Source organism: Ochlerotatus camptorhynchus, unplaced genomic scaffold (genome assembly GCF_037179485.1).
Source record: "Ochlerotatus camptorhynchus isolate MF236.1 unplaced genomic scaffold, CSIRO-AGI_Acam_v1.1 ptg000639l, whole genome shotgun sequence".
In the NCBI taxonomy this organism is placed as follows: domain Eukaryota; kingdom Metazoa; phylum Arthropoda; class Insecta; order Diptera; family Culicidae; genus Ochlerotatus; species Ochlerotatus camptorhynchus.
The window spans coordinates 1,530,658-1,557,910 of record NW_027041118.1 but is presented as its reverse complement, the minus strand read 5'-3'; the positions used below and the strand labels follow the sequence as shown (position 1 = coordinate 1,557,910).

The window sequence follows — 27,253 nt, the reverse complement described above, 5'->3', positions numbered from 1 at the left end:
CAGTTTCAGCTGAGGGTGCAGAAGCAACCTCCAGAGCCGAAATGCGATTCAGAATTTCTGCCAATTGGTTTTGATCCATGTTGATATTAATTCTTGAAAATTGTGCAAGTAAGGCTTAAATTTTTACAAAATTCTTATAAAAAAAAATCACAAATATTTAAGCACTTCACTTTACACTTGAAGAATTCACTTTCATTTACACTTCACTTTCACTTTGATTGATTTATACTTATTATACTTTTCTTACAGAACTACTTCAAAACGCGAAACTTAAATGCTAGTTTTGAAATTCACTTGACTTTATTGAAACAAATTTCACTTTATAATTTCTTTTATATTTTTCACTTTCTGTGATATATTTTGTTCTTTCTGTGTCAATACTTACAAATAAATTCCAAACATCATACGGGAATGCCGTACAATTGCGGGATTTGTAGCCTCAACTCCTTGAGCCTCTGACGGAAAGGATGAAGAAGGGCGGGATCGCGTGCTTGGTGATTGAATCCTATTAACTCCCTTTGGTGTTACCAGCAACTGCCGGGTGCAGCGAGACAAGCTGGTTTGGAACCGGATGCGTCTTCCAATTGATTCCGGTGTGGCGGCAAGTTCCTTTCTCTCCACACGAATCCTCTAACGGTCGTGGTTACTCAGGGGCCAACTCCACACGGCTGCTATGTTGCGGTCACAATTGGCTTCAGATAATCTCGGATGAAGATTATCAAGATGTCACGAACTCTAACGTGGTGCACTTCTTGACTTGTCTCTTCCGAACTTTTCCTAATTACGCTTAACCGGTCCCTATTTCGGGCGCCAGTTAATTTCCTTCCACTGATTTGGAAAAAAAAAATCTTTTAGGAGCTTTAACTCCGTATTTATTCACTGATCACTTAAGACTAATTACATTTTTATTCTTATGCTACCAAGAAGGTTCTCTATCTGATGAATGCGTAGTATGTTTATGTTTACGCTCCGGTGCTGGGTGTCGTAGGGTGGTCACAAGCTCTCGTTGGGATGTGATGATATCAGCAACTGATTATGATTGTTTATCCGGTGCATCCGCCGGTTCGGCGTGAGAAGTAAACACTTCGATCGTTCGATGGATTGGCGTGTGAATATGCTGAGCTTGTAAATCGCGTCGTCCGTTTAATAACTGCGTCGTCCGTTTCTAACTCCCCAGTGGGAGGCATTGACCTCCTCATAATTTTCGAGAATTGACCACTTTGTCAAGCAGTTTTGACGTTACTTTCTACCAGCGATTTCACAAAACTGGACCAACTAATTTCTTTTTTATATAAAAGGCACAAATGTTGGCTACTTTTCTCGAGGTTCTAGAAGAAAAAATCTCAAAATAATGTTTTATTTCAAAGTTCGAGTAGTAAACGTCGTTTTAACTGCACGAATGAAGTGGTTAATTATAGCATCTACGAGCATGACCTGCATAAAAAGTGGCATCACTGATTAGTTCAAAATGTGTTGGCCTGCTGAACGCTTCAGTTGTGCCAGCATTACAAATGCGGACATATTCCCAACTAAAGCCTTATTTGAAATTAACTTTTAGAGCGTACGAAGAATGTAATGGTGAGTGCTTTTTTGTTTGTCTGTGCTTAATGTTCATTTTAACAAAATATGACTTCAAAATCGAATTTAGCAACCAAAACTTTTTTAGAATAAGTAGTTTTGTCGAACACTGCAACAGAACAAATGCTATTTTGAAATGATTTTTTGGAACAGGTAAAAGTTGCACATTTTATCACTACCACAAAAGTGTACATTTAGAGTGGTAAAATGCACCGTCAGTTAGGGAAAACGTTTTAAAGGTACTATTTCAATATCATGAAAGCATAATTTATAACAATATTAAAGGTAAGAAAATTTTCTATTGATTAACTGGACAATGCCACTAAGCTATTTGAAAAATAATGTGCAGTTGTTCGAAAGCATTTTTTTACCTTTAATTTGACGTTAAAATATTTGATATATCTTCATTACTGCCGGAGATATTTGTTGAGTGAAATTTCATGTTTAGCTGTATCTAGAAAACTATCCTACTGTATTTTTTTGACTACATTTTTGTTTTCAGCACACAATTTTACATGGGAAATGACTACCAGCGTACAAAGTTCAAATATGTTGTAAACTAGTGTTATCAGTCTATTAATTTCAAGATTGTGTTTCCGTTGTGCAATTACATGGCACATGTATCTCACTCATATTTGAGTACCGTTCAATTAAATTCGTAAAAGTGTAGGTAATTTTTTCTTTGTCAAATATGAGTAAATGCAACTCATATTTGAATGACATTCATTGATATATGAGTGACATTTATTCATAATTCAGTAAAAATTTACTCATTCTATGAGTGACCTACGCTTTTACGAATCGGAGTGTATGGTACTTAAATTTGAATTATTCAAAACTGCTACAAAAATGTTCATAGTACTGCTTCGTGTAAAATCATCGAACTTGCATCAGAGGTTTCACATCTCTCTAATAAAGAAAAAAAATCGAAATTGCAGATAAGTGTCAGAATTCTCAATTATATCATTTTTTTCGTCACAACTTATAATTCACGTATTTCCACTCTACTGTATGTGTCTGTATGTATACCTGATAATCATCGACATCGTGGAAAAAATTAACACAAAAAATAAACACATCGTGAGATGGTCTTCCAGAAATCTCAATCTAAGCTTCATTGGAAACATACAGCTAAGTGATTTCTACCAATACTGCTCTTGAAATCAAGATAACCATTGAGAGTTGCATGATTCCTTTGCATAGCATTCAACTTCATGTCGCAGCATTCTCATAGGTGCACAGTACTTTCACTTACAGATCTATCCCGGTTAGCCGAAATCAGTTTCATTATGTTTAATATTCTCCCTAAAATTCAAGTAATCAATTCTATACGCATATTTTTCAAGGTTGCTTTCCAACAACCATCAGTGGCATATGCCATGTACATATGTACCCTATAAAATTTGAATTTCTCTCCAGAGAACCCCTCCGAAAAAAGCAAATTAAACTGTTTTCATTGCCCCTCATATGCGCCGTATAAAAACATAAACTTAACTCTTATCTGTATCATACATCATGTGAAAAAATATAGTCACTGTACGGTAGCAGACGATCCATGTACTCAACTGCAGACAAATTATTTATTCATCATCAAGACACTTATCGATGCGAAGCCATACTGCTGCTACAACTGACTTCCATCAAAGAGCCAGTGTCATTCCTTCGACGATCTCAGACCCGCTTTTGCTGTATCGTCTTTCCATTAGACCCCCCCTCCCTATAATATCTGCACCAACGTATAAACCAATGTTTTTCAATTTTCCATCATCATTCTTTCTCCCCTTTCAGACGGCCATTTCCTACATCTGTTCGACGAACCTGACAAACTTTTTGGAACTGTTCCTCCAGCTGCCGGGCATCGACGTGAACAAACCGGACAACGAAGGCAACACACCGCTACACTTTGCTGCCCAGGCCGGTAAGTGGCGTGATTATTTGAAGTTGTATGAAATTTAAAATGCTGCTGTTCAGTACTAAGCACAATGCGTCCTCTGAAATTCCATTGTATTTTTGAGGAAGCAGGAGCTGCATGGTCATTGATAACCAATGATGCAGATGTGCGAAGGTTGGATCTAAGCTCATAAACTTAAGCACCGAACTCTGATCCCGAGGCAAACCAAGTTGGAATTTACTAAATGAATCATTAAATATGTGCAGTGCACGACTTGCCGAACGTCACGTGACTGAATATCACCTATGCATACCGGTGACCGATCGTAGATCGGAAATCGAAAAACAAGACAATCCCAACTCGTCAACTTATTGCGGTCATCATAGGTACGTCGATGATGGGTACTGAATAATTAATGATTCTGTGTGATGAAGCTTTGATGAATTGGAGCGAACTCCATTTTTTTTTTGTCATGCCATGCGGTATCGCTTCCTCTATGCCATATGCCATGTACGAATGTCGATTATTATCCGTTGCTGGTTGTCAACAGTTTCGATTGCACGTTGCCACTGGCTGGTTGGTTGGTTGGTGACCAAGGACTAATTGGTGGGAGCTCGTGGAAACCGCCAGGCTTGGATGTGCCAGTGGCATTGGATTTGTTTATGATTCGATTCTTTTTTATATACGAATGAAAATGCAATCAATGAGCCTAGTTGGTTGGAAGAGGAAGTCCCACAGAATGGTGTCAGCGGTGTTGAATTTTGATGGGATTTTTTTTATTATTATTATTTGCGTGTTGATTATGGTACTGTTCTTTGAATAGGCTTTCGACAATAACAGCCAATCATTGGTTTTGAAAGTGAAAAATCCGTTTTTGATTAGCTCGTCAAACTATCAGGGATTATTGGAACCGTAAAACGTAATTTCGCTCACCAAAATACAGGGTGACTGGTAATTCGTGTTACATCTGAAAGGAGGTGAAAGAAGACCACATTTGCAGCAAAAAATTGTCGAAAAATCATTCCTTACCGAGTTATTGATCTATGTATTTTACATTGCCGATCACCACTACCACTTTATGCTCGGGAAGTCGCGAATGTTACCAAATCCCACCGAATAAGCATTGCTGGGCTACTATGATCAATCTTTGTTTACTAAACACTCTGCTTGTGGCACCAATTGAATAGAGTGGTTAGTAAACAAAGATTGATCATAGTAGCCAAGCAATGCTTGCTCCCTGCTGAGCTTTGGTAATATTCGCGAGTGCCCGAGCAAAAAGTGGTAAGGATTGTACTTGAAGAAAATGCAGCACTTTCTTTGGTGTATAACTTTTTATTACAAGGGTAAAAAATTATGAAATTTTGAGTTAAACTAGTTTAGAGTGTGCTGTTTACATGTGAAAAATCTCCTCACAATCTGTCAAGTGGCTATCGAGATGGCTTCCAACTAAGAAGTGCTTCGATAAAAAATTATAAGAGTGGTCGTGGAAAATCCAGGCCAGTCCCACAGGTGGACCGCGAAACAGTTTGGAATCGACAGTTCGACCGTGTCCCGTGTGATAAAATCGTTCAAGAAGACCCAGACGACCCAGCGGCGAGCTGGCAGCGGAAGAAAAGCGACGACGACCGACCCCGTGAACGCAAGGAAGGTGAGGGATTACTTCAAGCGCAATCCGAACCTTTCGATTCGGGACGTGGCCAAGAAGGTCAACACTTCCATCTGGTTGCGGGTCGGACTACATGTCTTCAAGATAAGGAAGGCGCCTAACAGAATAACAGAATACGGTGGCCAAATCCCGCACCAGGAAGCTGTACCGCGAGTGGTTGGTGCAGCCGAAATGCATCGTAATGCACGGCGAGACGTACATTAAAGCGGACGCCAAGCAGATCCCAGGCGTGGAATTTTTCATAGACAAGTCCCGCCCCGTTCCGGAGAAGTTCCGGAAGAAGAAGGTCGACAAATTTGCCAAGAAGTACTTAGTGTGGCAAGCGATTTGTGGATGCGGCGAATTCAGCAAGCCGAACATAATGACACACTTACACTCTGTTTTGGCCGGATCTGGCATCGTTCCATTACGCGATGGAGTGGTACGAAGCCAACGATGTTGTTTTTGTGCCGAAAGTGGCAAATCCGCCAAACTCGCCAGAGCTTCGCCCAATAGAAAAATTCTGGGCGATTATGAACGGCAAGCTCCAGAAAACAGGGAAGGTCTTCAAAATCGACAAGGATTTGAAGTAAGAGTGGATGAAAGTGTGTAAGAAAGATGGCGCAAGTGTTGCACATGGTTTAATTTGTAGCGTTAAGTCCAAGGTACGGGCATTTAGCCTAGGAGAGGAGGTTGAGTAAACCAACTCTGCAAAAGCATAGCTAATAGGGGAAATGGCTCTAATGTTGGCCTTTGGATCTAAAATTGGGCCCATCGCTAAAACAATCTGCTATTTATCAATTTTATCTAGATGGACGCGTCATTGGGACGGTACTAATGGATATTTTTGGTTGCTATTGAAAATTTAGTCGATTGCTGAATTTATGTATGGGCCCAAATTAGGGACACTAAGGCTGACATTACATACATTTCCCCTATGTGTTTATTTATTCTCTGAGAGTTTTAAAAATATCCGACTTAAAATGAATTGTTGATGATCATTTTTTCCTGTTGCTTTTTTTTTCGAGCACGGTCACAACTTTTGAACAACTAGGCCGATTTTGAAAGAAGTAATTTTGAAAAAAAAATATTTATTGGATCACTCTAACATGGGAATGGTCACTCTAATGACAAAATAAAAAAATACGGGTCTAATATTTTGCGATAAGGATCCAAACTACCAATTTATACGGAATTTTGAGAACCAGTATATTCCATTCCATATCGTTTTGTTATGAGATGGCTGAATATTAGGGTGTCCCAAAATTTCACTATGTCTGGAAATCTGGGGGCTCAACCTCCAAATGATAGCTAAGGGTGTTACAAATAAACTTTTGTATGGTGGCAACTCTGGGAAAAAGTCCATTTTTCATAGCTATTATCCAATAAATATTTTTAGTTCTTAAAATTTCAGTTATATCTCACCCTTTTATATTTTTCGTAGATTTCCAAGAGTCAAAACTATAATAGAAAAAATTGCTACGGCATGTTCTGTGTCCAATTTGTTAGTTACAATTTTTCAAATTCTCTAAAATGATGTTTTTTGTTGTACATCACTGCATTAAATCATCAAAAGTGGGTACCAAACATAGCGTTATTATCAATCAAATGCAGCAGAAATATGGGAAATATTATAAGCACAAACTTTGCCGTACACACTTCAACCTCATTTTTAACCGTTAAAAAGTTATTCGTGATTTACTGTGGAAAGAAAAGTTCAGAGTTTCAATACTTGCAGTATGTCCACCAGCAAATCAAACTATCATTGAAATCGATAAATACAAATCACCTTCAGGGTGCGTGACGAATTTTTGCAGTAAATGGCATATTTGAGAAAAAATACACCAGTTAGTTATTCTAGCAATTAATTTTGTGTGATTTATTTTCTTTCGCAACATATGGAAGTTGTAAGTAAATTTATTCAAAAAAAATTGCCTTCCCTTTCGACGACTGTAGTTAGACGCTTCCGAAAACTGCAGTATGCACGTTTTAAAATGTTTCGATCCATAGATGTCATCACTGCCTTGATTTTAGCTTTTAGCGACTTAAGTGTGGTGTGAGGGGTTCTATTGGTATCCCGTTGGACGACGCCCTATACAAAATAATCCAACGGATTGATATCGGGACTGCTTGGGGGCCAAATTTCTTCCTCCCAAATTTACGAAATATTTTCCGTAAGCCATTTCTGTGCTTTATTAGCAGTATGAGCAGGTGCTCCGTCTTATCACTTTTCCAAGCCTTTTTTAATATTATACACTGTTCTTTCAGACACATTTACCGACCGAATTATTTCTTTCATGCATACTCCGGCGCGCAACAAAGCGACAACGGCTGACAGATTGCTCTCTTGTTTCGACATCTTTACGTTTACTCAACATTGTTTGTTTAAATCTTACACCTAACAGTATAAGCTATCCAGTGCTGCCAAATATATCTAAATCACGATGCACAAGCATGAGAAATTACTATTTGAAATTTGCTGCAAAAATTCGTCACGCACCCTGTACTTTGTTGCAAATCACTTGATAACATTTGTTTCGAAGTTTCTAGAATTCAATAGGAGGATATATGAGCGGAGAGGGATCACACAATTTATTAGTTTCCATTTGATTGCCGTAGCAAGCAGAACCAAAAAAGAAAATCATGACCACCAAAAACCAAGCTCAAGTCGGATCTCATCACCGGTATTGCGAGGAAGCATTTGCCCAGAAACCGTTTGTCATCGGAGTTGGACATCATCAGGTACTTTCAATTCAAGCATGAAACCCAACAACTTTCAATCGGACAAAGCATTCAAGTTGTGGCTACCGAAGCTGTGGAGATTTGGAATCAAGCCGGACTTTCGCACCAGCTCAAGCGGAACGTTGTTAGGAGGGTTGCCAAGCTCGTTGTGACATGGCAACGCCAAAGTAAGGCCTTCAAGAAGAAAAATCAGAGCTATTGCCAGCTTTGAAGATGTGTAGGATGCGGTTGAGTTACTTCTTCAACATAAGCGTGAACCACATGAAGAGCTACGAAACGATACTGTCCGTGCAGAATTCTGGAGCCAGCAGCTGACAAACAAAGTTCCGGTTGAGTATCCGAAAAGCTTCTCAAACAGTGTACCATTGATATGCAAGCAGCTTCGGTAGCCACAACTTGAATGTTTTTTCCGATTGAAAGTTGTTGGGTTTCATGCTTGAATCGAAAGTACCTGATGACGGCCAACTCCGACGGCAACGGTTTCTAGGCAAATGCTTCCTCGCAATACCGGTGATGAGATTCGACTTGAGCTTGGTTTTGGGTGACATGATTTTCTTTTTTGGTTCTGCTTGCTACGGCAATCAAATGCAAACTAATAAATTGTGTAATCCCTCTCCGCTCATATATCATACTATTGAATTCTAGAAACTTCGAAATAAATGTTATCAAGTGATTTGCAACAACGTAGGTGATTTGTTTTTATCGATTTCAATGATAGTTTGATTTGCTGATGGGGACATACTGCAAGTATTGAAATTCTGAACTTTTCTTTCCACAGTAAATCACGAATAACTTTTTAACGGTTAAAAATGAGGTTAAAGTGTCTTCGGCAAAGTTTGTGCTTATAATATTTCCCATATTTCTGCTGCCTTTGATAATAACGCTATATTTGGTACCCACTTTTGATGATTGAATGCAGTGATGTACAACAAAAAACATCATTTTAGAGAATTAGAAAAATTGTAACTAACAAATTGGACACAGAACATGCCGTAACAATTTTTTCTCTTATAGTTTTGACTCTTGGAAATCTACGAAAAATATAAAAGGGTGAGATTTAACTGAAATTTAAAGAACGAAAAATATTTATTGGATAATAGCTATGAAAAATGGACTTTTTTCAAAAATATCCTCGAGGCGACCTCTAAACAGCATTTCCCAGAGTTGCCGCCATACAAAAGTTTGTTTGTAACACCCTTAGCTATCATTAGGTTGAGCCTCCAGATTTCTAGACATAGTGCAATTTGGGACACCCTACTGAATATACTTCTGTCTTTCGTTTTAACGGAGAAACAATCTTCGACCAACAAGTGCGCTTTTGCGTCAGCAAAGTCTAAAAATATTACAAGGGATGCTTCAAAGCTCCAATAGTTTAATCGTTTGTCTTAGGAGTACGTCTATGATTTCTTTATCGGGGTACACTTTGAAAACCCCTAAAATGGAGCATGTAACGAAATTATGAAAGATTTTGAACGTTGATAGCTCAGCTGCCCCTGGACCAATTTCAATAATTTTATCCCCAATCAATCAGAAATATTTCTACGTATCTAAACCAATGCTTTTAACTGTTGATTTTCAACAAGAAACTATTGGAAAAGTGGTAAATGTTAAACATTGTACAAAAGCGTCGAAATAACTAACGAATCCACCAATTACTAACATGCATATGCTGCTTCCCCAACACAGTCATCAGAGAATCGTTTCTAGACTAGGTTTGGGCGATCTTGGATTGTTTCTTTTTCATCTCGATTTCCGATTTTTCAGATCGATTCTTTGTTCACGAAAAGAATGAAAAAAACGATGTCTCCTTTCAATCTTCATAAAAAAAGGTTAAACATCGAGTTATCGGTGTTAAATCGTAGAACTTTCGAAATCTTCGTAGTCATTAAATTACATTACATTACATTCTACAAGTTATAGAATGTTATGGAATTTCATCTAGCTTTGTTAAAGCTCAGCAAACTTTGTAGATGCTTAGTGATCTTAATAGAACCTCAAGGAAAATCAGCAAGTTTTGTAGAAGTTCAGAGGACTATGTAAAACTTCATCAAACATTGCTGAATATAAGCAAACTTTAGATAAATTTTACGATATTTTAAGAATTTCTAAGAATTTCGAAGAAGTTCAGGGATTTTTCTTTATCTTCATTATACTTTTTTATGCTTCAGGAAAAAAAAAATCAGGAAACTTAATATAAATTCGGGAAACTTTGTAGCGTTTCTGAGAATTTCGATAAAAATCAGGGTGCTTTGTAAAAATTTGGGAAAACTTCGTAGAACTAGGAACCTTCTGCAAATTTGGGAAACTTCGTTGAAGTTAAGGGATCTTTGTTTAGTTTTAAGAAGCTTCATTAGAGTTCTTCATTTAGCTTCAAAGCACTTCGTTAAACTTAAGATAGATCTGGAAAATCCGGATCATGAAATTTTGTACGCAAAAAACCAACGAAATCCTAAAAGGATCAGGGAACTTTGTACAAGTGCTGCGAGTTTAATAGGAAATCTGAGAAGGAACTTCGTAAAACTCCACAGAAGTACTTGGATTTTTTTAAAGTTCAAAAAAACTTCTTAGAAGGTCAGCCAAAATTGTAGAAGCTTATTCTAGTTTGCAGGTAGTCAGAAAATTTCATAGAAGCTCAGGAAGTGTTGCACAAGTGCAGTGTATTTCTTAGAAATTCAGAGTATGATTTGGGGAATTACTGAAAGTTCTAAGAACTTGTTTCGCCCAGATGTTTAGGAAATTCGTAGAAAGGTTCAAGGTCTTTCCTGAAATTTGGAGAAGGTCATGGATGTTAAAAGAACTTCGTAGAAATTCTGACAAATTTGTAGAAGCTCAGTGAACTTCGTAGGTAGTCGGGGAATTTCGTAGAAGACCAGGGAGAATTGTAGAAGTTCAGTATACTTCTTAGAAATGCAGAGTATGATTTGGGAACTTATTGAAAGTGTTAAGAACTTCTTTCGCCCAGATGTTTAGGAAATTCGTAGGAAAGTTTCAAAGTCTTTCCTGAAGCTTTGAGAAGGTCATGGATGTGCTGAGATATTGTTAGAATTGAGATAACTTAAAAAAAATAATCATTATGGATCTTGGAAGAAATTGATGGAACTTCGTATAAGTTGAGAAAATTGTCTAGAAGTAAGGATAAGGGAACTTTGTAGATGCCCCTCAGGATTTTTGGTGCCCCTTTGCCAACTCATGAGTACGGTGCTGTATGTAAAAATTCCGTTCTAATATATCAGGGAAAACTGACGAAACTAATTAGTGAAACGGAGTGTAATATTCCATTACCTACGTTGAGATATTCGGAGACGAACCAGCCCAGGTCTGACAGTCTCCTTAATAAAGATATAAAAAAATTGTATTAAATCGGGTTTTGTTGGGTGTGTTTTCCTTGAAATACTGGACAAGACTGTCTAGACTGGACTAGAAAAGCAGATCGCCATTTTATGGGGTTGAATGTTCAAAGTTAACAGTTTTCTGGATAATGGTTTGTTATACGGACAATTGAGTATTTAAAAAAAAAACCTGCAGAAGACCTCAACATTGATTTTGAATCGCAATAAGCATTAACAGCACACAAACTATATTTAACCTTATTCACCAGCGATGGTGAAAATATATGGAAAGTAATATCTCACGGCTTCAATCAATTCCAGGACTATCTGACGTCGTCAACATGCTGATCACCAAGTGCCGAAGTTTGGTAATTGACCCGAAGAACAACCTCGGTTTCACCCCACTGATGAAGGCTGCCCTCCAGGGAAGAACTCGTTGTGCCAAGCTGCTGCTGTTCGCTGGTAAGTTTTCAGCTCCATATGCGTACCTAATCCAACCGATGAGTGCATATTTGTTCATCTTCATGTCGAACTGCCTGCAACCCGTGTGTTTTATCGCTGTTGTTGGGAAGATATTTTCCATTTAAATTGTGTTTGTTTCTTTCTCGAAACCATCCGGATAGGGGCATCCCCGGTCGAGACGGACACCGGTAGAGGATTCCGGGCCGAGCAGTGGGCCCGATTCTGTGGAAGGTAATATTTGGTTTCCCCAGGGACGATTTACCTTTGCCCTGCGATTGGTGGTGAGTGATTTTCTAGTAAGTTTTTGATTTATCACCTTACAGACACACGTGTGCCGAAACGATAGAGCAATGCGCCCGAGCACGGCTACTGGATAAATCAGCGCCCTGTGGCAAGTGGTCCCACGATATCAATCTTCCTGGTGAAAAGAATGCACTGAGAGCGACCCGAAGCAGCAGCATGGCAGCACAGACAACCAATCCGAATGGTAGGTACCATCAGCAGGTTGGTTGCAATGTATCAAATTTTACCGAGAATCTTTCGCATTTCAGGTCTCCGTTCCAAGTTCCGCAAAGTATTTCCCTTCAACTTTTCCTCAAAAGACAAACAGGTCACGAAGGAAATAGACGAAAACTACACCAAGGATTTGGTAAACTATCTCAAATCGGCCACAATCTGTGTCAGCGGCCCCGCACTGTCTGCCAACAGAAAAATCATCCAGAGCCTTATCCGACCACTAGAAGTGCCAAAGTAAGAATGCTTGAAGTAAAACAACCTCTATAGCGTCCTCTCCAACCGAATAACCATTTTGCTTGTCGCCTAGCCAAAGTCGAAAATTACAGAAACGCTAATCATCTTTAGTCGCAAAAAAAACCCCCCGAACTAAATATTAAACCGTAGATTTGTGCCATCCCCCAACCAACCAAATACCAAAATCGCTTAACTCACGCTGTAGGAACATCCGAAAAGCTACTAACAAGTGTGATCAAAGCTAACTAACAAGTCATCTAGTGCTAAAATGCAATAACCACACCATCTCCTATGCCTATTGTCACAGAACTAACACATTCCGTTGCAAAACAAAAGTCATAATAGCCTATTCTTCCAATCGAAATAATCGAAAATGCAAAACGAAATTCAACATCAAAATCGATCCTTCCGTAGACTAGAAGTGACCTACGCCCACAATAATGCGCTAATCAAAAAATACGAAGCGGCGGACTATGCCGGGACCAACAGTGACGACCGGCAGGATACGGCATCGGACGGATCGGTCGACAGCCGGCAATCCTCACCGGTCCCGGTAGCGCGGAGCAAAGTGAAGAATTAGCCTCAACACCAACCGTGCAAAAGCATCATACATACGATTATGGATCCTGAGCGTGGATCCGAGTCTTGTTTAAATAAATGTAGTTACATGGAGTAAATGTTAGGTTCTATGTTCATACCCGGTTAGTATACCTAAATACCTGTACCAAGAAGTGCATTGATATTAAGAATAATCGCGTGCTATCCCGTCTTTAATCTCATCGAAGATCTAAACATATAAACTATTGTATGAAATCTTCCCATCTCCGAATATTGTAGTGATAAGCGAAAACTACGAGGGATACTGTATATTTTACTCTAATTAAAAACTACTTTGTACTACTTGATAGACTGTGAAAGGAGAACATGATTTTCATATCGAAGACTATTTACTAAAAAAAAAAATTCGGAAAGCATAATTTCTACATCAACTATTATAGTTATCATTACTTTGCCGTGTAGGTTATTGACAAATCTCGTTAGAAAAAAAAATGCTCGAATAAGCGAAAACAAGGACTTTCTCTACCCCCATTCTACTATGTATGTAATTCTGTTCACTTTAAGGCACTGTAAAATAAATAGTTTAACTACATTTTGAAACCACATCATTATGATCCGAAACCTTTGCATTGGTGGTGATGGTCTCTGTCGATTTGCAAAAGTCGAAAAATTAAAAAAGACATAGCCCGCTCACCTCTCGACCACCATTCATCGCTCACTTTTCACTACAAACTTATATTTTTCATGCAATTACAACATATTCATATACAAACATTTCAAAGGGTCATATCTAGCATTTGTAAACATACCGAGTTTAATTCTTATCTGTATAGCAGAGCTTACCATACTTAAGTTTTGTTCTAGAAATTCTAATTAATATAAAAAGGATTATGTGGAAAAAACGCCCAATTTGAAAATATATATAATATATTTATATATATTTGTATATAATATGTGATTGGACGTTAAACATGTTAACAGGCTAATCTGTTATTCAATCAAAAAGTTTGGCAATTCCTAATAGATCCCTCGACCTACAGTTCCATTTCCCATTGTCCAACCAACTGCAGTCCTCACATTCGTTCAAGTCGAGACTCTAGTAAAACACATCAGAGCATCGTAAGTGTTTTATTGGATCACTTTTATCCATGCCTTCTAAACAACGAAAACCCATCTAAAATACCTGTATGAGCCGATCGGTGGGATCAAGCAGAACCGTATCGTCAGAACCTGGAAGGGCGAAGCAGATAGCACACATGGAATTCATTGCATACTTACATACATACATACATACAAATCAAAACAGGCGTAGCAAAATAGCCTGTTATCGAAAATAATACATCAAGAAGACTGGCAACTTTACCAGATTCCAAGCGATAGATACAATGGCGCTGCGCTTGAGTGAAGGTGGAAGCAACGCATAGAAAAATGAGCAAATACACAAACCCTTCTTCTGAGGATGTAATCTTTGCTATAAAGGAAAAGTTTCCCCCTATTGTGATAACCACTTCTGATTTCCATGCTCTTCGCACGGAACTTTTGAACTTCGTTAAATTCAAGTTTTAACTTCAAATTGGCCGTCGGGGTGAATGCCATTTATTGGCTGAAACCTTGGACGGATTCAAACGTCTTCCCAAGTATCATACTGAGAAGCAACACAAATTTTTCACTTACGGCACCACCACTGAACGTCTGTTCAAAATTGTGTTGAAAGGTCTGCCCAGTGGTGAATCCCTGGATCAGATCACAGATGAATTAAAAAAAATACTTGGAGTAGAGCCAAGTAATCAAAACGAATATAAAATCCCGTCGTGGCAATTCGCGCAACGATATTTCTAATGATTTTTATTTAGTTCACTTCAAGTCTAGTGAACTAAACAACCTTAAGGCCTTGGATAAAGCTAGCCTTATGCTCAACAGAACTCTGCCGGTAAATTATTAAAATTCCAAATCTGATCGACTACCTGTTATAGCAGGAGTTCCTCAGGGTAGCATTCTTGGGCCTATATTGTATAACATTTCCACTTCGGACCACCCGGATTTGCCTCAGGGTTGCCACAAATCTTTGTTCGCCGATGACACAGGCATTTCCGCTAAATGAAGAAGTCTTCGTGTTATTTGCAGCAGACTGCAGAAAAGTTTAGATATTTTCTCTTCTTATTTTCATAAATGGAAGATTTCTCCCAACGCTTCCAAAACTCAACTTATAATATTTCCACATAAGCCTAGAGCTTCCTAGTAGTAATCATATAGTCGCTATGAACGGAGTTCCAATTTCTTGGTGTGTGTGTGTGTGTGTGTGTATTCAATCTAACCCCCACTGGCCGGCAGGGAAGAACTCTCTCTACAATGTCGCATTTATGGTCATTGTAGACAGCTTAAGTCCGGGAGTTAGAAGATGATAGCTCTATTGCAGATCCAGCAACCCATTTCAGAATGTCTGGAGAGTCACGCCAATTCCGAGGTTAGTTTCACTTACAATAAGCCCCGCATGTATGCATCACCGTTATCAAATGGATATTGGTATGACATACACACTTCCATGTTCGAAAATATTTTTTTCAAACCAGGCACGTATTTAGTTTATGTTTTTTAAATTGTAAAATGTATTTGGACTGGTCTCACCATGTTCACTTGATCCTCCAATCCATGCGTTCCGTAGTTTTGATTTTCTCTAAGCTTTGCAGCTCATTTCGTGATGCACCTTTATCATAATACTTCCTTCGACGAACACAAATTTTCTTGCATTTCCATGGTCATCTGGGAGGTGGTTCGCGGCCACCAGCTACCACCCGTCCAGTCTTGGGCGTATTCAGCGAGGCATATTTCATATTGCTCGCAATCTCCGGAACCGGCGAGAGACCAGCAGCAGAGCACTTTTGCTAGTGGAAAACTTGCTGATTCACGACCAAAAATCACGACGGACACATTATCAACACGTTCCTGGGCTAATTCACCAACTGGACCGGGTTCACAATCGCCCACGGTGACGAATCTCTCAATAGAACTACACGCCGAAAGTGTGCCATCCGAACTCGAAGAATCGGGCTCCCGGGAGGCAATGAGAACCTACACCGAACAATAGAATTGAAGCTGCGTCGTAGATTCTGGAGGTTAGATTCAAAGTCAACCGAGTCACTCAAGGCAATCACTGGCAAAACACGATACATCACTAAATGATAACTTTATGAACACTTGAAACTAATTTTCACCACACAAATTAAAAAAAATTAAAGCAAAAAAATGTTTAATTCGCTGTCGAAAAATACACAGCAAAAAAACAAGCTTTCAAGCGCAGCCTACTGTGTCATTCACCATGCAGCGCGTATATGAACTGAAATTTCAAATTATCACTCGCGATGCCACTAATTTCTGGTCCGGGAGAAAAAATCAAACAACGCAAATTACGACACCTCTTCTGATGCTTGCAAACATGATGAATCACGTTTTCTTTCTCGATTCTAAAACTTCCCGGAAAGCGAGAAAATACTAAATATCTTGGATTAGTACTTGACCAAAAATTAACTTTTAAAGATCACATTGAGGGCATTCAAGCCAAATGTAACAAATATATAAAATGTTTGCATCCTATTATAAACAGGAAATCCAAACTTTGCCTGACGAATAAACTCCTAATATTTAAACAAATTTTTAGACCGGCCATGCTTTACGCTTTGCCAATATGGTCTAGTTGTTGCACTACCAGGAAAAAAGCACTTCAAAGAATTCAGCACAAAGTCCTGAAGATGATTTTGAAGTTGCCTTCCCGGTTCAGTACTACCGAGGTACATAGAATTTTGTACCTCGGTAATGCAGTTTTTAAAACTAGTTGTCTAAACCTCCATGTCAGTATAACAATTGATATCTTAATACTAAAACTAAAAATAAATCTTTTCTAAATATAAAAGGAAACGATCGTTGCCTGAAATTATTAATTATTTTGTTGGACATTTGTTCTAAAGTCTCAACATTCAAAATTCTATGTACCTCGGTAGTAACATAGAATTTTGAATGTTGAGACTTTCGAACAAATGTCCAACAAAATAATTAATAATTTCAGGCAACGATCGTTTCCTTTTATATTTAGAAAAGATTTATTTTTAGTTTTAGTATTAAGATATCAATAGTTATACTGACATGGAGGTTTAGACAACTAGTTTTAAAAACTGCATTGCCATGGCAGAGACAATGTAAAAACACTTAGTTATATACAGTTATATACAGTCATAACAAATAAGGTTGGCTAGTTACTATAGTAACTGATGCACCTAGGTTAAAGTTAAATGTTATTTAATTTGAATTTGGAGTAAATAAAGAGTTAAAAAGAACAGTAGTGAACCAAGATGTGAACATTGTGGCACGCTTGATGTAACATTAACTAGGTGAACAAATTTCCTTCAAATCTTATTCTTTGCGTTCTTCGTGATAAATTTGACTGGATACATTTCAGTAGCCTAGGGTTGAAACCCAACTTGGATAGTTTAAAAAGCAAAAGTGGTATGTCAACTCTGTCAAATGTTTTATTAAAGTCAGTATGTAACGTTTGAACATAGTTTCCTTTATCCGTTAAGATTAGACAAGAAGTTACCAAATGTATCAAGTTCGTAGCTGTGGATCTTCCCCTAACAAACTCATATTGTTTACTAGTAATTCAATATTTAGCCTGTGAGAACAGATTGTCGTTAATGATGGATTTGAATGGTTTAGGAATGCATGATATTATAGCAATTCCAGCACCCTTTGAAGCATACAAGGTTTCAAGAGCACGAAGGATTTCATCGACAGATAAATTAACAACTGTAATGGCCATCATTGGCTCTTGGAGATATGAAAAATATTGATGATCTCACTCGTTCTCATCATAGTTAAATAAATGTCCTGAAAACTAATTTTGCAAATCAGCTACTGATCTCATTGGGAGTGTTGCCAGTCCTGTTGTTGAATTGCATTTTTGATGGACAGCTCCTTGATTTTTGTTTCTCTTTAACAAACTTAAACAATTATTTTGAGTCTGACTTAATGTCTAATGTCGAATGTTCTCATCAGGATAAACTACATGGAAACAATCTTCTCATGCATAAAATCAGAAGTCAAGAAAGAACCGCGCAGGCAAAACTTCCATCTTCCTTTCTACGAGTCAGAATTTTTTGGCTATCTTGAATGCAAAGGAAAAGCTGGAACAGAAAATCGAGAATGAAAAGATCAAGAAACGTCAAGATCGGAAAAAGAAGCAGCTTGTGAAGAAGGAAGAATTAGAACATACTCTAGCTAATAAATTATTGCACTATAGCTTCATGTTGATATAAGTATATAGCATTGTCTCCCAACTCCGAAATCGTAAACTTTACGTATTCAGTAACAGACACTTTGGTTAAAAGTCAAAGCTATCGATGAAATATGGCATGCCCTGATACAAGTTTTGGCAGCTGTGGCTTTTTATAACTCTTTATTTCAATTAAGTTTCAACTTTTAAAATCAAGATGAAATTTTTCATAACATAAAATATCTGCAATTCATATAAAGTCTGCAGCCAAAATCAAATCGACACTCATTGTAAAAGGTCCAACCTGTATAGATCAATTATCCTAAATATTTCTGCTTTCAAACCACCACGACCAAGTTAATGTATTTTTAACAATATCTATCTTAAAGACCCAAAAAAAAGTGATTGGCACATTGTTTGACAAATATTTCAGGAAACTTTTTTGAGGCCATGTTATTCATGAATTGCGTGTGCGTCTCCTGATACCACATGATCATCAATTTCTAGAACCTATCCAGTATCCATCTATTCCTGTTCCATCAGTTTTTATGCGATGTCACAGCCCAATTCAATTTGCCTATTCAATAAATCTTTCATCTGTCGTCATTGGACATCTAAAATGATTACCGAGTTCACGTGTTCCTAAAACGGATTTCTCCCCATTGAAAACCTAAATCACAACCTTGTCATCCATGAACCGTGCCTCCACCCATTCAAGAAGACAGCAATTCATTGTCACTCAAGCTTAAAATCAGCATTTTTTTATTTCCGTCCTTCCCGATAAATACACATACGCTCTTATCACTACATTCGATAGATTGTCTTCCCGACTCGTCACCGGACTACCGCCGAATGGTCGCCAACAATTTACAATTGTCTTATCTACGTGTAAACCTTTATCCTGCCGTCAATTCCCTGTATCACCGGAGAGCGCTTTTTGACATAATCTTCAAACGCCACACTGTCGATTGGTCCGAACCGCTTGTTGCGACCATGCTGCGGAAATATGTGAAACCCATCGCCTCCATCAATCAAGAAGGAATTAGTGATCACACGGTAATACTTCAACGGTTTCAATGGGCTGTACGAAGGAACCATACAATCATAGCAGCGTACTTCGGCCGATAGGACCCGTTCGCCGATGGGCTTAGTGACGTTGTATTCCACCCTAAGACCAGCTACCTGCAGCATGTTGGCACCGTTGAATTTATCTTCGTCCCAGGATTTTTCCACCGAATACTCCAGCACACCAAGCAGATAGTCACCCCGTAGCTCCACGCAAACCAGTGCATTTTCGAACGGGATCACCTCCATCAGGCTACCATAGTTGATGGCTGTAGAAGAAAGAGAGAGAGATATTGAAATCTTCAAATATTCCAACCGATTGAAAGGGTAGTACCTCCTTTGAACATGCTCACACGGATGCCTCCAACGGCCAGCACGGCAATCGCACCGTACGTCCAGTGACCCGGATCGGCCAACGGGATGAAAGCCGCAACCATCGAATCGGCAAGCAAGCTTCCCAGGTTGCACTCGGCCACATTGCAGTTCGATTTGAGCAGATCAACGACGGAGGATCCAACTTTGCGGCTGCCCTGCTCTTCAACGGCATATTTCCACGGGATCAAGGCTTGCACGACCTCCGGGTCTGGAAGGAAAGTGGGTTGTCAGTAGGGTGGTCCGAGAAAATTTGGCGTTTTTTTTTCGATATGATGTGAAATAAGTTCGGTTCAACTTCTGAAGTGCTACGCTGAATTAATTTTACAAGGCATTTTTTCACAGCCACACACTTCGAAATAACTAATTTTACACGTGACGGAATCCATCTTTGACATAAAGGATGAGACGTAAACAAACATGTCATGTAATATTAAGTGCTCCGAGACTGAAAAGTTCGTTGCTCGACGAAAAGTACGTTTGATTGAGCTATATTTCACGTCTGTTATGACTCAAATTTATGTCAAAATTGACGCTCGTATATGTCACTCTCAGAGCACCTAAATTTACATGAATTTTTCTAAGTGTGCATGCAACCAAACCTGCAAAATGCGTGTCGATGATGTGAGCAAACTCGCTTCTCGACTACGAGACAGGCGTGCTGTGTCACACCTTCGACATGCAGTTTGCAAATTCGGTAATATGAGATTTAAACAATATTTTTTGATCGAAATCTATTATAACAACGTGATTAATATTTCATAAACCCAAACTAATTGGAAACATTTATATTACAAGTAAACTTTTCAAATAATGACCTCTATGATTGAATAGAACACAAACAAAAATTGACTACGTATTTTATCGATCTTCAAATTTTAGTTTGTTTGTTTGTTTTCAAACCAAGACGAACATGTTAAGGTTTTTTTTTTTAATAACTCACTCGTTTATTTTTCCAGGCTTATTTGTTGTAGCTTTGCGGAGCCGATATTCATTGTTTAGACAACAAAATTACTTAAAACTAACGTTAGTAAAGCGGGGGCCGATTACTCGCGGCTATCTCGAGGTTAGGAGTAACAAATTGTAACAAATGGATGGCAGGGTAGGGATTGTGAACATAAGGTTTGGAGAGCAATGCGCTCTTGATCTCGAACTAGGCGACACTCTGATGAAAAAGACAAACATGGGGGTACACCGATGGGCAGCAAATAACTTTGGAGAACACAAGATGACACTAACTACTAAATCTTCAGATCTATTCGTTTTAAAAACACGTAAATTAAATTCAAATAGTCGAGGTCTCGGCTCGCCAAGACATCTCTAACGGGTATCGCGGGGTGTTTTCCTCGGGCTCTGAGGGATGTGGATAACTCAGATCTGGCAACACGGTGTAAGGTACATGACCAAACAACATGCTCGATATCGTGATAACCACTGCCACACGCACATAAATTGCTGCTCGGGAGCCCAATTCGATAGAAATGCGAGTCTAACGAGCAGTGATTGGACATAAGCCTTGATATAACGCGTATAAAGTCGCGGCTCATGTCCAACCCTTTGAACCATGGTTTGTTCGACACCTGTGGGAGAATAGGATGTAACCATCTTCCCAATTCATCATCATTCCATTTTTGTTGCCAACTGATGAGGACTTGCTGACGAGCAATGGAGAAAAATTCGTTGAAGGCGATTTGTCGCTCAAAAATATCGCCTTCCATAGCGCCCACCTTAGCCAATGAGTACGCTTTCTCATTACCCGGAATTGAGCAATGAGATGGGACCCAAGCTAAGGTGATAGTATAGGAGCAGTTAGATAAAGCACTCAGTTTAGATCGTATTTCAGGCAGGAAATACGAGGAGTGCTTCATCGGCCTCATTGAACGATAGCCTCCAATGAGCTAAGACTATCCGTAAAAATGAAATAATGGTCAGAAGGTAGTGAGGCAATTCGCTCTACTGCATAAAATGTGTTAAGAGGTTGAATCCTTTAAATAAATTTTCCCATTTTTGAAACACAAGGTACGGCCTAACCTACAATGAAGAGGTCGTCCATTGAAGAACTTTAAACTAGAACTGCAGATGCTCTCCAGGAGGTGGTAGCGTAGAAAAACAATGGAAGGCTATCACGGATGCCTTAACGAGTGGGGAACGAGATTGGATAAGAATTGATGAACAGTTTAAAATCTTCAGTACAATAGTACCTGATCAACCTGAAGTTTTGAAAAAATATCCAGACCACTTTTTGGAGATCTTAAATCACATGAAATAATTTCCATGCTGCCTTGTTTCATAAGAGAGAAAATCTGAAATAGGGGTTTTAATCTAATTTCCGTGCTACTAAGCACAACACGCGTTTTATCTTTCTTTTTAGAACGGATTTGAACAAAAGATGACTTCTAAATTTATTCACTTTTCCATATGTAAAATTGGATTTGATTAAAAGTCTCAAATTGTTGAGATATTGTTTAAAATCTAATTCTGCTTCTTGATTCTAAATTCGTCCTACGAGTTTCAATCCCGTTCTAACGCATTGAAACGCCATTAGATTTCCTTCATCCTACGGATAAACGTAGAAAAAGAGGATTCGCTCCTAGTGCTACGCTTCTTTTGTTTTGAGAACAATGAGCGTAAATATTCATACAATGCGGTCTAATAGAATTTATGTTGTACACCAAAAAAAATCTGGATTTTAACTATCGCGTAAAATCTCCCTTCGTTTAATTTTGAGCTATACTTGGCATAATCAACGAAATCGTTTACAAGCTTGCATACAATATTGGTAATTTATGAGATATTGCACTTGAATTTACACGAAATATCGCGTAAATTTATGCCAAATCTAGCGTTAGTTTTATGTGCGCTATATCTCGCAGAAATTTACATGAATTTTTTGAACGGTGTAGCAAATGAACTAACGCACCGGAACAAACCTATTATTTATTTGTGCACGGTGATCTCATTGAAACTGAAATAAAACGGAAATGGGTGATTTCGACAAAGTAGCGCTCTACCCTATGCTATATGGGTTATGGAATACTTGGATATTTTGTAAGGAAGGGCCTCCAAAATTCCCGTAGTCTGCCAGGAATTACGGATCGGGTTGCCCAGCTACACAGATAAGAAAATTCTGAATTTTAATTGTGATGTAAATATTGATTCACGTAGACTTGTATTTCATTTCACGCAACCGAGCAACTTGCAAACAATGTTGTTTACAAATATGGGCTTTTGTATACAATATTTGCTACATTGCATGAAATGTGTCAGAACTTTACATGATATATAATGTTAACTTATATGATATGTGACGCTCCATTTATGTGCATCATATTGAACAGAAATTTACACAACTTTTTTGAATTGTGTAGCTTTAGTCTGTCCCCACATCAGGACCAGCCTTTTGCGTTTCATCTCCAATACCATCCAAAGTCCAATCTTCGAATAGTTCCCAAATTTCCAATTCTATAACAATTTTCTAATTCCCTAATGAATCAATGCTACACACCAAAAAATTATGAATTTTAATGGTGATGTAAACATCCATGCATGCTTAAATTGAAGCATGTTAACTTCATTTTTACGTAAACTAGCAACTTGCAAGAAATATTGCTTACAAAAATGTATGGTTGCATACAATATTTAGAATATTTCATGAAATGACTCATAAATTTACACGATCTGTAATGTGAATTTGTATGGTATGTGACGCTCCATTTATGTGCATCATAGTGACAGAAATTTACACTACTTTTCGAACTGTGTAGTCTAGTAGTTTAAAATTTCAAACATTAATATTTGATTGAGCGAAAACTTTTAAATGTTATTCACGCGGAGTTAATTCGCGTATCAAGAACAACATTTCTAGATAGAGCAGGAATTAGGGCGTAACAGCTTTTGTAAACAATGACTTCTATCGATGATTTTTAGAAACTCAAGGCACGCCCATGCAAACCAACACAACCGTCAGGTAGGGGAAGTCTTCCTCTACCAGATGGTATTGTTGATTTGCATTGGCGAGCCTTAACTTTATAGAAATCATCGAAAGAAGTCATTGTTTACAAAAGCTGTTACGCCCTTATTCCAGCTCTATCTAGATTTATTGAAATTTCTATAGTTTATTGCTCTAGCAACCCCCTCGATTCCTGCCTCTATCCTCCTATTCCTTCTTACGTTCGACGAAGGTGCGATTAGTGGTTCTCTTGGAGTGGAAAAGCTGACCTGAGATGTTGTTTTTTCCTCCGGTGGCCGTTGTCGGCTCATAGATGGCGATGCACACGTAGGCCGGTGGAGTGAGGACCCACACCTGAGCACGCAGTCGATGATAATGCACCCCTGGTCGGTGGAGCAATCACCGACGCCTGATGTTCGTTGAGGACGCGCTAGAATGGCCGTCTGGTCGTGCTGATGATGTTGTCCACGGGTAGGTCGGTGTGGGGTTCCGTTAGGGAAGTACTCAACTACTAGGCAGTAGCACCCCGTATGCAGGTGGGCCGGGAATTGACGCTTGGACGAAGACTCTGTCCAGAAGTGACGAACCTTCGCTACTGAAATACGCTGCCTGATAAATATTCGGCCTTGCAGTTATGGAACAGTACGGTCCTCCAAATGGCTGATGGCCTGATTTACCGTATGCGTGATAATGTTTGCACCATCGTACAAATAAGGTTAGTTCTCTTCCGGTAAAAGACGTGGCCGACGAGCACAAGAACGTGTATCTGACCAAGCATCCTGCTAGCGTTATAGTGTTTGGATTGTTGGCTCCGATGGCAAAAAAATGGACCCGGTGTTCATTCCAGAAGGCGACAAGGTCAACACGGAGGTCTACATCGGGATTTTAAATAAGTATGTTCTTCCGTGGATCAAAGAATAATACGAAGCCAAATGTTGTATTTCAACTAGATGGGGCTCCGTGCCACACCTCGAACCGCACTCAGAAGTGGTTCCAGGTGCATCTTCCGTTCTGGGCGAAGGATATGTGGCCGCCATCCAGCCCCGATCTTAATCCGCTGGATTACTCAACATGGCGTGTCATGAAGGTCAAGGCCTGTTCTAAACGCCACCCGAGTACAGCAAGCCTCAGACAAACATTGACCCGTGCCTGGAGAGAAATGGATCCAGACTACATTATTAGAACCTGCCGTGCATTCTAGAAGCGTGTGGAGGCCGTAATTGCAGCAAGTGGAAACTCGATCGACGATTAACATAGTTTAAGACAATGAGAAACATCCTCCCTTTGAATAAATAAAAAAAAAAACGAAAACGAAATTTTTGAGATTTTTTTTAGTTTTGATATTGCTCAATGGTGCAAAAATTATCACGCATACGGTATATCAGGTAAGGCACACAATGTAAAGCTGAATAAAACCACGGGAGTCGATGATCATTCTCGCTCGCGTGGCAGACTTTCCCCTACTAGTTCTCTCGCAGAATGGCAACCACTTTAATGGCGAGTGGGCAAGCGAGGCCGAGTTTCAATTGCCGATGACCAACGATATCTAGGTGGTCTATTACGGCGCTCAGCCACTAGGTGATAGATCGCACTCAAGTGGATTGTCCGAGCTTTCCTACGATCGTACCAACCTAACCTCAACGACACTTTCGTTGACCAGAATTATGGACGTCGCAGGCCCAATTGTGATGATCCACCGACGGGTGAATGCTGCAGAAAATTCCCAAATTAGGACACATACTCTTCATCATCTAAACACCAAAATTACTTTCCGTTAGCTTGTTTTTTCATTTCTTCACTACTTTTGCAGCATACAAACATGTTTTTTTTTTGTTCCAGAATGCATTTAAAAAACCTACAGAATCTGCACTGTCACTAAACATTGCAAATTCTGCATACTTTCCATGCAAATCTGAAAATAATCTTACATTTCTCGGCTGGGTGTGTATATGGCGCCTACGGCAAGAAACTATGAATTAATCGTGCCTCTTAAAGTTACAACTATGCTTTCAAAAATCTTCCAGAAAATCTACCGTTTTTGGCAATAATTTAAAAAAAAAAAACACTCACCTTGCACCACATCGGCTCCCAAGTAAACCGGATTGCCTTCCCAGCGTTGAATGATTCCCGCCTCGTCGAAGAACAGCACAATGTCGCCCACAAACTTGGTATAGGCAGCGGCTTGCACGATTAGCACCTTGTGCCCACCGGACTGCGTAACGACCGTTGGGTATTCCCCCTGCGCCGTGCCCGGAATCGTCGGGTGATCGCCAGTGTACAAGAACGTATGCGAATGACCGCCAACGATAATATCAATATCGGAGCCAGCTTTTTCCGCGATAATCATATCCACATCCAAACCGCAGTGTGAAATCACCACAATGATGTTGGCACCCTGCTGTTTCAACAGCTCCGCTTCCTCTCGCACGGTTTCCGACTCGTCAGCGAAAATCAGATTACCCGTATTGGCAATATCGTACGTCGTCTGAAGGATGACTCCGATCAGCCCAATCTTCCGACCGCTACGTTCGATGATCATCGATTTTTTAAAGTTCTTAAACTCTGGCTCTTTGCTGCTATCCACATTGACCAACAGGACGGGGGAATTGATGTGCTCCAAAAAGGGAACCACTCCTTCCACCCCGTGATCGAACTCGTGATTACCGATCGTCATCGCGTCCGCTGGTAGCATATTCAGAAACTCCACCGTTGCGTTCCATCGGTGAATATTATACCACAAGGTGCCTTGGAAGTTATCTCCCGCATTCAAATAAATCGGATTCGTTCTTTCTGCAAGCAACTTCTTCAACACCGTCATCGTCCTTGCATAGCCGCCCACGCAAACGTCTCCTTTTTCCGGATTACAGGTCACACTAGCCGTGTTGACTTCCTCGAAGCGTGCGTGAAAGTCGTTGATGTGAACGATGGACAACTCAAAGAGGCTCTGACCTCGAGTCATGCAGACAAAGGCCAGCAGAACTATCCACGAGCACCGTTTGGCAAACATATTGGATTTTTTTGTTCTGTCACTTTTCACCGATTCAAACGAAACCGATCCCGGCACCCAGCACTGACCGATGACAGTCAGCAACTGAACGTACCTGAAACTGGGAAGACCAATATAGCACGTATTCGATACGAAATACTCTTCACCTCATCCGAACGATCCGATGATTGTGGGCGAAAGATACCGAATCGGTACAAAAACAAGTGTTTTCGACCCCTTCCAAGCGCCCATCAATACTTACCTGAGTTGAATCGTCGTATATTCTCACTCGTTCGCAAGAGATTACCGCTCAAATGATAAAGCGTCTTCGTCAGATAACTAGGTAGATACGAATTCTCGAGTACCCCCTTTTAATTAAATAAAATGTCAATGGATGTCTGACCAAGGGTTTTAAGAAGTTTTTTTTGCTAAGTGTGCTATCTGTGGAAAGCAATCTTCCGGAGATAAACCGCCATCGTTTGACTGTGTGAGACATCACATGCACTTACACCACATCGATGTGGTTGGCTTTGCTTCGTGTACAAACGGTTTACGATACACACCTATTCAAGTACGTTAGCCAATATAAAACACTGCTATTCAAACAAGGTTGGAGGCTGAAAAATTCAAGACAATTGAAAATAGCATCCAAGGCAATGATGT

General features: G+C 39.3%; 2 protein-coding genes across 3 annotated transcripts in view; one reads left to right on the top strand and one right to left on the bottom strand.

Annotated features, from left to right (window-relative positions):
- Positions 1-13,547, top strand: part of LOC135714342 (uncharacterized) — a 123,711-nt gene extending 110,164 nt beyond the window's left edge. Inside the window, exons 5-10 of one of the 2 annotated variants that reach the window (XM_065237684.1) lie at positions 3,367-3,496; positions 11,507-11,647; positions 11,809-11,878; positions 11,971-12,134; positions 12,199-12,397; positions 12,812-13,547. In XM_065237684.1, coding sequence (XP_065093756.1) covers positions 3,367-3,496; positions 11,507-11,647; positions 11,809-11,878; positions 11,971-12,134; positions 12,199-12,397; positions 12,812-12,977 — 870 coding nt within the window. In that variant the 3' untranslated portion in view covers positions 12,978-13,547. Of the gene's footprint in view, positions 1-3,366; positions 3,497-11,506; positions 11,648-11,808; positions 11,879-11,944; positions 12,135-12,198; positions 12,398-12,811 lie in introns of those variants that run through there. The other variant, XM_065237685.1, reaches the window with a different exon arrangement.
- A 5,399-nt stretch (positions 13,548-18,946) lies between these two features.
- LOC135714350 (apyrase-like) lies at positions 18,947-26,710 on the bottom strand. The gene is made up of 3 exons (XM_065237694.1): positions 25,675-26,710; positions 19,618-19,866; positions 18,947-19,552 (listed from the first exon to the last, which is right to left on the bottom strand). The coding sequence occupies exons 1-3, from the start codon at positions 26,609-26,611 to the stop codon at positions 19,101-19,103; spliced, it is 1,638 nt and encodes a 545-aa protein (XP_065093766.1). The 5' UTR covers positions 26,612-26,710; the 3' UTR covers positions 18,947-19,100.
- Positions 26,711-27,253: the final 543 nt, after the last annotated feature.